The sequence below is a fragment of the Phaethon aethereus genome (assembly GCF_964289735.1).
Source record: "Phaethon aethereus genome assembly, chromosome: 3".
NCBI classification, from domain to species: Eukaryota; Metazoa; Chordata; class Aves; order Phaethontiformes; family Phaethontidae; genus Phaethon; species Phaethon aethereus.
In genome coordinates, this window is record NC_138576.1 from 23,859,561 (window position 1) to 23,869,446 (window position 9,886).

The 9,886-nt window shown below is 38.6% G+C and overlaps 1 protein-coding gene across 3 annotated transcripts in view; it reads left to right on the top strand.

Moving 5' to 3' along the window:
- The window catches only part of ARHGEF10 (Rho guanine nucleotide exchange factor 10), a gene marked incomplete at both ends in the record, with an annotated part of 99,971 nt that extends 90,483 nt beyond the window's left edge, over positions 1 to 9,488 (top strand). For all 3 annotated transcript variants that reach the window (XM_081998390.1, XM_081998388.1, XM_081998389.1), the window contains 2 exons: positions 6,828 to 6,950; positions 8,974 to 9,488. In XM_081998390.1, coding sequence (XP_081854516.1) covers positions 6,828 to 6,950; positions 8,974 to 9,488 — 638 coding nt within the window. The remainder of the gene's footprint in view (positions 1 to 6,827; positions 6,951 to 8,973) is intronic.
- Positions 9,489 to 9,886: the final 398 nt, after the last annotated feature.

A 9,886-nucleotide genomic window follows, 5' to 3' on the forward strand; every position in this document is an offset into this window, starting at 1 on the left:
GTTTAGTCTTTTTTTTTTGTGACTCTGAAGCAGGAGGACAATGCAGTCTGCCATGAAAATGTGTTTGCAGAGTTTAGCGTTTGCTTCTGGAACTTAGTATCAAAGTACATGGTGGAGTCAAGCTGCCAAGGATCCGGACCAAAAAACCACTTGCTTAATTTTAGTTACGTCAGTAGTCGCGGTGAACTCGGCTGACCCACTGGCACGCCGCCATTTCAGCGCGCGTTCGGTGTTTCGCCGATTGGAGCTTTAATTTGTTGAATTGAAAGGTTAGCCTCATAAATAAAGGTGGAACCTGTGGTCGTTTGGAGTTTGAAGTTTAACATCTTAAAGCGTTTCAAGACGGAAGCTGTTCAGTCGCCCTCAAATCACCGGTGTGGCAGGTGGCTGCAGTGGCCGGTGTTGGCTTTGCGGGTGGGAGCCCAGCAGCCGCAGCCACGGCGGGTGGGAGCTGTGGCTGCGCTCAGAGAAGAGGCGGACGGGGAGGGGGTACTGGCATGGCTGAGCAGGAGGGGTCCGTGAGGGGACAGCCGTTCTTTCTGTCTCTCCCTCTTCAGAGACTGCAACAGACTGAGCTTCTGCAGTTTTTATGCACGGCGTGTGCGCCAGCTTTGTTTATGCTTCATTTCTAACAGAAGCCGGTTCTTCCAGCACTGAGATTATAGTCTCACAAGAGTCAGGTATAAGTCTCGCATCAAAACTGTTTGACATCTTCAGTCTCTGCTGTCTTACTGTGTTTTCTTTCAGATGACATCAGCTTTGCCAGGAAGCTTTATTTTAAACTGTGTACATTTATATCGTGTTCTCGACGGCGTGTTTTTTACAGCTGGTGTTTGACTGTAGCTCCAGCACTGAACAGCAGCAAATCGCCTGCCTTTAAATAGGTTGTTTGATTGAATTCATCACAGTTATGCAGAGAAGTCAGGATCAGTTGTAAAAAGAAGATTAACTTTTAATACATTCTGCTTTTTACGGCGGGAGGGAGGTGGGGCCTCCCTTACAAATATTTTCTGCATATAAAAATCTTAAAAAATTTAGCTTTACTGTTCATTGCCATGGTAATAGAACTGCTGATGTACCATTTTTTTTGGTAAAACAGTTTTAGCTAATTATATCTCCTCAGTGTCACTTACCCATTTTAGTTCCTCTTTTTTTTTTTTTTTTTCCCCTCTGTGTCTTCACAAAAAGCACGCCAGTGAATGGAAATGAAAATTTATTTCAGGATTGGAACATTATTACAGCAAATGTTCCAAGGGAAAATCCGTTCTAAAAATGAAATTAATTTCAATTATTTAGCAGCAGCTCTTGAGCCTGTTTATATGATCCCAATTATGCTGCACCAACAAAGGCTAAAAGACAGCAGTGTAGGAGGTTTACATAATAAAGCAGCAGTAAGGACCTTTTGGAACTAAAAGAAGCCAAAGATTAAATCAAACTCTGTGTAGTATATACTGAGACTAAAAAAGAAAAAAACGAAGTGAAACAGAAAAGGGGTGAAAGGGCTGCATATTTACAACATATGTATTTGCCTTTACTGAGGCTTTTTAGGACTTTTAGTTTCAAAGGAAACAGCTCTGTTAGTTTTCTGAAATCCAACAGGAATTCCTTAATATGCAAAAATAACAGATAAGTAAAAATTCAACTTGTATTGAAATGAGAAAAAAGAAAGTGGTGTAAAAAAAAAAAGTCTTAAGAGGAGAGATTAAAAAGGCAAAGTCTCAATACAACTACGAAGAAGCTGGACTTCTTTTGCCAAGACTTTAGTACGAACAACAATATGTAATATGGCCTGATGGGCTACCTGGAGATGTCATCTGTGTTTTTGTTTAAAGCAATGTAAATGAGAGGAACATCACTCCATAAAGTTAATGAAATTATTTTGTTGTTGTACAGTAGAAGTAAAAGAAAAATTTACTGTCACTGCCAGGAATGGTTACTGTGAGTTACAGTGCTGTATTCAAAGGACAGCTGTCATAATTAATTAAGATAGACGAGTAGGAGGTTCTCCTAACCTTAGTAACCAGTTCTCATAGCATTAGATTTTCCCAATTTTGTTCTTGGAGGAAGGCTACTTTAAATATCACTGCCCGCTCTCCTGGTTGTAAATGATGTGCCTCCTTTGCTAGGAAGACAACCCTGCAGCACAGTGGGCAGGACAGAATGACAGAGGAATGAAGTGTGAGGGAAATGGCACAGGAGGTGGTTGTCCTTATGATTCGGCAAAGTTTAGTAATGTAAAAAAGCAGACTGTATCTAGCAGAATCTTTTATCTGCTGGATGTAACTTTTTAAACCTGTGGCCATCTACTTGTGAAGAATGGAGCTATGAGGGCTCTTGCTTTCTGGAGTTAGGGGAAGTTTGTGTGTAGGAATGCAGGACTGGATATTAAACTAGGGTCACGGAGGCAACCATGGGATAGACATTTAGTCCAGAATGGCCCACAGTACATTTACTTCATGTATCATCAAAAATACTTCCTAATAATGTATAAGAAGCTTGTGTTCTATAACAAAACATCAAAAAAGCACAAATGCCGTATGAGAGAGGAAGAGAATGGTTGAGAGGAAGAGCATCATCATTATTATAGGTCCAAGTAACTATTTATCTCGCTATCTAGTAAACCACAGTACAGCTGGATTGCTTTTAAGTGGCCCAAACACAGCTCTTTTAGCTGAACAGAGGGCCCGTGGAGCAGCAGGGAAAAAAATAATTATTAAAATTTGAAAACAAATATACACACTTCACTAGTGCAATGTACTTCATTTGTAGAGCAAGTGTATGCTTAGCATTTGTGATCTGTAGTTGAAATCTCAACAAAAGCAGCTTTTCACTAGCCTTTATCACAGTTTGCACCAAAAAAAGATCATACTGTACATGAATAGACAGCCCACTTGTTTTTTCATAGTCACATTCAATATTTCATTATTCAAGAACATCCTTAAACATGTTTTTCCTTTTTGTCCTTTTAAAGAGATTACTATGACCTTGATACATGTCATTTAATTGCTCATATGGATGATGACAGGTTACCTGTTTAATGAAGAGGTGATTTCTGCTTAAGTTGCTGTATTCTGTTTCTATCCATATATCCTCTAATGGCATGTGTGTTTCCTGGAAACAGATGAGAAAAGCAAAGAAAAATAAAAGGTATCATTTCCTTTCTGCGGAAAACAAACTATACTTTGAGGCTTACAGCTTTCTTTTGTCCCCACCCCACCAGGTGCCAGACCATAAAATGCAGTTGTTTTATGATTTTACTGCTGGGAAACGATAAAAAGATTGGGGAAAACTTTAGGTCAGCCCAACAGATCTGTACAGTGGGCTTATTTTTTATATAGTAAGAGCAGCATGGTCATGTAAGAGGATATGCACCAGTATGCCCTTGCACCTACCTAGGGTTGACTTTGGAAGATCTATGTGGGAACACATGAAGAGTTACCCAGGTCTGGTGGTTGTTGTGAGACCTGAGAAGGGTGAACACTAGAGCAGAACACAGGCAATAAAACCATTTGTTAGTGCATAAGCTTAATTGTTGGCTTCAGTTCTTTGTAAAGTCAAGATCTTGGTCCGATTATTTTACAAGTTTTAACAGTTCTGTTTGCATTGGGACAGTGTGATCTAAAAGTTGTCATTTAAAGATAAGAGTATATCCTTGGTTTTAGCATTTATGCTGATCATTTTCCCTTTTTAACTTGTTAATTTTCTGTGCTTACTGTGTAATACATTCTGGAGAATTGTTTTTACTTTTTTTTCCTCCGAATTTGAAATACATCAAAATAAAAAGTCACCAAATAACAAAGAAAAGAATGATTTCAAACCTTCTCTAGTAGATAACTAGTATTTTAAATTAGTATTTTAATAGTTTTTTAACTATATACATTTTTTTTTAGTTGTTATATGCTATTTCAAAGTATATTTTCAGATGCAGATGTTTCCTGCTTTTCCAAGATTTCAAAGCAAGTGGTTTTCCTTTTGACCTCCCTGTAGATGGTTCATGATTAAGCTTGTGCTCAGTGTTGAGATTCTAAGTTGCTGGATGATAGTTTGCTGTTTTCAGCTGTGGAAATAGTAATGCATATTACAAGTTTTCCCTGGTAAAATTTACTAGTTAGAAGTTGCTTCAGGGCTGGAATATGAAATCATGTGTATTATTTCACATTTTAAATGCTTAAAAAAGCATTAAAAATCTATTATTTAAAAATGTGAGCTTCTGCAAGGGGTTTGAGAGGCAAAAGTACAACTGGATTTTTTTTTAATAGTTTTAAAAGTTTTAAAATTGTACTTAAGTATTTCTGTGGGTACTTTGTAAAACAAGCTTTAAGTGAAATGGATTGAGGTTTAACTAACCTGGGGTTACCTTGCACTTGCTGTGGCGCTGGTTGTAGGAGAGGACCCACATGTCATACACAGCTTGAGCGAGCCTGAACTCTAAATCACAGAATTCAAATACTGATTTTTGAAAAGTCCAATACACAGAGGTGTTTGGGCATCACTGTTTGAACTTCTTTTGTGCTGAAGGAGTGCCTTCAGAAGAAGAGAAGGCTCTGGGGAGACCTTACTGCGGCATTCCAATACTTAAAGGGGGCTTATAAGGACAAACTTTTTAGCAGGGCCTGTTGCGATAGGACAAGGGGTAACGGTTTTAAAGTAAAAGAGGGCAGATTTCGACTAGATATAAGGAAGAAAGTTTTCACCATGAGGGTGGTGAAACGCTGGCACAGGTTGCCCAGAGAGGTGGTAGATGCCCCATCCCTGGAAACATTCCAGGTCAGCTTCGATGGGGCTCTGAGCAACCTGATCTAGTTGAAGATGTCCCTGCTTACTGCAGGGGGGTTGGACTAGATGACCTCTAAAGGTCCCTTCCAACCCAAACTGTTCTATGATTCTTTGTGTGCTTTGTTTTGGAAACTAAATTAATCTCATTAGTATCTCAAAAAAATCAAACCAAAACAAAAGAACCCAGACCAAAAAAACTCCACCAAAACCAAACTAACCAAGAAAAAAAACACGTCAAAAAAGCAAACTCCAAGCTTCAAAAGGCTTGTAGTGTATCTATAGGCATAGACCATCCATGTTTATCTAGCTGAAGAGGGGTGATGCAGTCCTACCAGCATAAACACCTACAAAAACACCTGTTTTCCTTTATGGAAAACACCATAGGTGTTTCTGAAGGTCTGCATGAGTAGATGGAGCCTCTTCAACTTACTCGTGCTTGGTACACCTGCCAAGGGTGACCTAATCATCGTGCCTTTAGAGTATTTTAGAATGTAGTTTTGGGTAGACAGAGCTGAGATTCCAGATCTAGTCCTACATGTGTCTTTTAGAACACACCATTGCTGGGCTAATACTTTGTTTTTGTAAAGTTCTGTGAGGAAAGACTTGAACCATGGTCCGCCTCCTGCTTTCCAGCTGAGTGCTTTGGGCTACAGTCAAGCTGCTCCTTCCCCGCTTTCCCACTGGGTCTGTGATTCACATATTCTTGGATATAAATTGGCTCAGTTTTCAGGGATGAGATTGAAAATGCATTCGTCACAGAGCATAGTTAAAGCCTTTTTCCAAAGTGTGGAACATGAGGGTTCATCCAAGTTATTATCAGACATGGAATCCAAATTCCCTACTTACTGATGAAGTTATTAACAACTTGAAAGCTCTGATGATGATGGGAATGACTGCTCTCTTGCATGTGAAGTTAATCATAAATCCAAGAACATGTAGGTTTTGAACCTGGAGGATTCCAGCAGAGTTTAAATGCTTCTCCACATAAACTTGGGCCATGGCAAAAGTTTGGGCAGGCCATAGTTTCCATTTCTGAAACTTGTCAAGGCCATTTTGAAAACACATCTAAAGTGAATCAAACATATTTAGGAAGCATTGCAAGGAAAAATGACTTTGTTTTCATTAGAGAAATGGCAGTCCCATAAATAATATGTTGTAAAAATCATAGAATCGTAGAATAATTTTGATTGGAAACTACTCTGGAAATCATCTTGCCCATTCTTCTTGAAGCAGGCCTGATTAGACCTGGTTGTTCAAGGACTTGTCCAGCCAAACTTTTAGTGTCTTTGGATAGGACAAAGATTCCACAACCTCTCTGAGCAACCCATTGCAGTGTTTGACCACCCTTGTGATGAAGAAGTTTCTCCCTACTTACAATCCAAATTTTTCGTGTTCCAGATTTGGTCTGTTGTGTCTTAGCCTATCACTGTGCACGTCTGAATAGAGTCCGATTAAGTCTTCCGTGCACCCTCCTGTCAGCAGGTGCAGACAGCACTTCTTTTAACCTCTCTTTGTACACCATATACTCCAGTCTCCTGATCGTCTTGGATGCCTTCCGTTGGACTTGTTCCAATATGCCAATGCCATTCTTGTACGGGGGGGACCCAAACTCAAACAGGGGGACGCAGCACTTCTGATGCAGTGTCACGTAATAAAAACTAGGTGAAAAAAGTAATCATGAACAGGTTTGAGTCTTGAGTATAGCGCGTTACAGAAATGTATTATTGAGTATTGTGAAGTGAAATGCCTTTCAGTTTTATTATTGAGCATATACAAATGTAGTCTATTCGTACAAGCACGTTTGTAAAGATAATCTATGTCTACTTTTAGATACTGTGGTTTAGAGGTTTAGGACAGAATGTTTCAGAAGTTTAATAGTATTTAAATTGTCATGTATGTAAAGTTTAATACCATGATCCAGCAAAATATTTGCCTTTGCGATGAGTGCTTTGCTGAATGAGGCAGTACAGCTGATCGTGTTTGCCTGAAGTTACTTTGATCTAGGCAGAGATCATCACTCTCAAGTAACGGAGAGCTTTTAAACTTCGCAGGGCAGCAGCGTGTGTCTGTGACCAGCCTCCTGGTGTGCCATGGTTTATTGCTGGTTGGAACAAACCTGGGTATAATAGTGGCATTACCAGTGCCACGCCTGCAGGGGATTCCCAAAGTAACTGGTGAGTGAAATTTCTCAATTTCTCAAACGGATCTAGTACAATGGTTTTATACTGAAGATTGCATTTCTCTTCTGTCAGTAACTTAAGTGAACCTGACAAATTATATGTCTTGTTTAGATATATCAGAGCTTTGTGATGAAATTATATTTATTGTTCTTCCTGAGCCTTACAGTATATCCAGGTACTTGTCTAGTTCTGTCTCAGTTGTTTGAGCCGGGACAACTGTTTTTCTTTAGGGCATAAGAATAGGATAAGCATTAATTCCGTCAGAGTACAGTCAAATACGTGGGGGTGAGAAGAGAACGTAAACAATCTTCCTTCCATGGCGAAGAAAAGATTTTCTTTCCCTATGGGGAAAATAGATGCATTAGGTTTAGAGACATAGATACTGAAAATTTGGTATGTTGTCTGACTGGTTATTCAGTAAATTCGTTTTGTGCCCTCCCAAACAGGAGACTTGGAATATATGAGAGTATGTATTTCCTTTTTTTGACAATGATCAAGATTTTTGCATTTTGCAGAGATGTATTTATTGATTTATTGTCATATTACCCCGTTTGAAATACAAATCCATGAATGCTGCTGTAACCACCTTGCAAATGTTTAAGCTACTAGCAGAAGCAAGATTTTAAAAGTGTGTTTAATAGGGGCTTTGCCATGCTATGTTTTGGGTTCAGAATTCTGCTCCAGCTTCTGTGCTGTGGAGGGAAGCTGGCAGATTTTATGAGGCAAGCTGTTTGCAACTTCCTTCAGGGGGAAAAAAAAAAAGCTTATGTAATTTTGCAAAAGGAAAATGAAATTCTCTGTGTTCAGCAAAATATGCAGCAATAATCCAGTATGACACAGGATAAATGCTTCTTAAAAAATATGGAACCTATGTTAGGTGAAATTAAATGCAGTGCAAGAAAATGCATAGTTGCAGAGTCAAAAAATCTCTTTTTTTTTCTTCCATTTTCTGTTTTTATTATGGCGGTTTATGCCATCTGTATGTTCTTGCATTTATTTTGGGTCAAGATTTGTCAAATTTCACAGATCTAGCAATATTACATTTAGAGATCTATTTTTATAGTCTTTGATACCATATTTGGAATTTGAATTGAAAAATTGTGACTTTTTCTAGTTGTGCTTCCAGTAGTGATAGTTCATCTTTATATCACTGCCCTTTCTGTAAAAGCAGAATATGTTTTCTCATAACCTGGAATGCATTAGGGAGTTAGGGATGGACAGAGTGATTTGTAGGGTTGTGGGTTTTTTTCCCCTTGATAGTCTAGTCCTTTTCCATTTTGTGGCTGATTTTGTAGAATGCTACTTTTTTTTGTTGTTCCTTTTTGCCATAAAAGCCACATATACTGATATTGTAACAGGTTCTGAATATGGCCATACGCAGCTTGTTTTTCATACATTCTAATGATTTGTACAGGGTAAACCTTCCTTATACCACCAACATCCCACTGTGTAAATATTGTAAAAGAAAAAAATAGTAATTGTTCAGTCATTTCCTTATGAACCTGCCATGGTAACTAGATAACCATTTGGAAGGATGAGTTTTAATTCCTGCTGTATAGTGTGGAGGGGTCTGTAACAATGAAACAGATGTTCTTATGCTATTCTGGAGAGGTACAGAGGTACAGCAGGATTAACTGAAAACCCCATCTTTTTTTTGTGGATTACTGGAGAAAACTCAATGTTACATTTGTGTTCATGCCAACAAAAAGAAGTTTTTACCATACTCATGCTGGTGTCACAACAGAGCACAAAAGTCAACTAAAATTCACAATGACATGTTTCAACTGATTCATTAGTACTGTCCTAAAACACTTTTACGGTACAATAGATTTTTTTTTTTTTGGGGGGGTACATTTTTTCTGTAAATTGTGTACACACAAGGCGAAAGACAGACTGGATGCATATACTAGGGTTTTAAAAGTTATGCTTTTCTGAGCAAATTTCATCAACTAATTATGGTAGAACACTGTGGTAAAATAAATAAAGTTCTTTCATTGTCTTTTTCTTTTGGCTCCAGGAAGAGGAATGGTGTCGTATCATGCACACAATGGACCAGTCAAGTTTCTTGTAACAGCTACATCTATAAACAAGAAGAACAGAAACAAATTGAGGAACAGCCTGCCTCCTGGCTCGGAACCTAAAGACGACGACCAAAAGAACGTTCTGCACAATGAGAGACCAGGCTCTTCCCTTAGTAACACCCATGACACTGCAATTTGGCTGGGGGGTTCAGTAGGGTCCATTGCACAGAAAAGTGATTTGTCGTCATCGTCTGGATCCCTTACTTTGTCTCATGGATCAAGTTCCCTAGAACATAGGCCAGAGGACAGTAACATTTATGAGCTTTTGAAGGATCAAAATATCTCATTTAAAAGCAAAAGACAGAGAACCAAGAAAATGAAAGCAAGTTCAGTATTAGTCATTTCTGGTGGCCAAGGACACAGAAGAGTGAACAAAAAGACCAAGCAGCAGCGACAAGATGAACTACTGTCTTCAGTGATGGTCTGGCAAATCCCACTATTAAATATCTAACTGAACTAAATCCAAGATACTTTCTGCTATTAAAAAAAGTTGATAACCTTTTACAGCAAGTGCCAGCTTAGGACCCGAATTTATACTTGATAAGGACTTTATACACCTGGGAGCAATTTCAATAGGCTTTGATCACAGGATTAAGGGTTGGAAAACAGAGTCTTCACATACTTAGAACATTCTGCAATGTTAGGGGATTGGAAAACATTTAGCCGTTGATGCTGTCCTTGATACTTAGAACAAAAAGGATCTGTTAGGCACTTTTAAATGGCTTTAGGATCTCTACATTATTTATATTCACATTTATAAATATCACAATTATGTTCTATAGCACTTAGGGAAGGCAAGGAACACATGCCATGTCTCATGCTGGTTTTTGCTTATGTAAATCAGCTGTT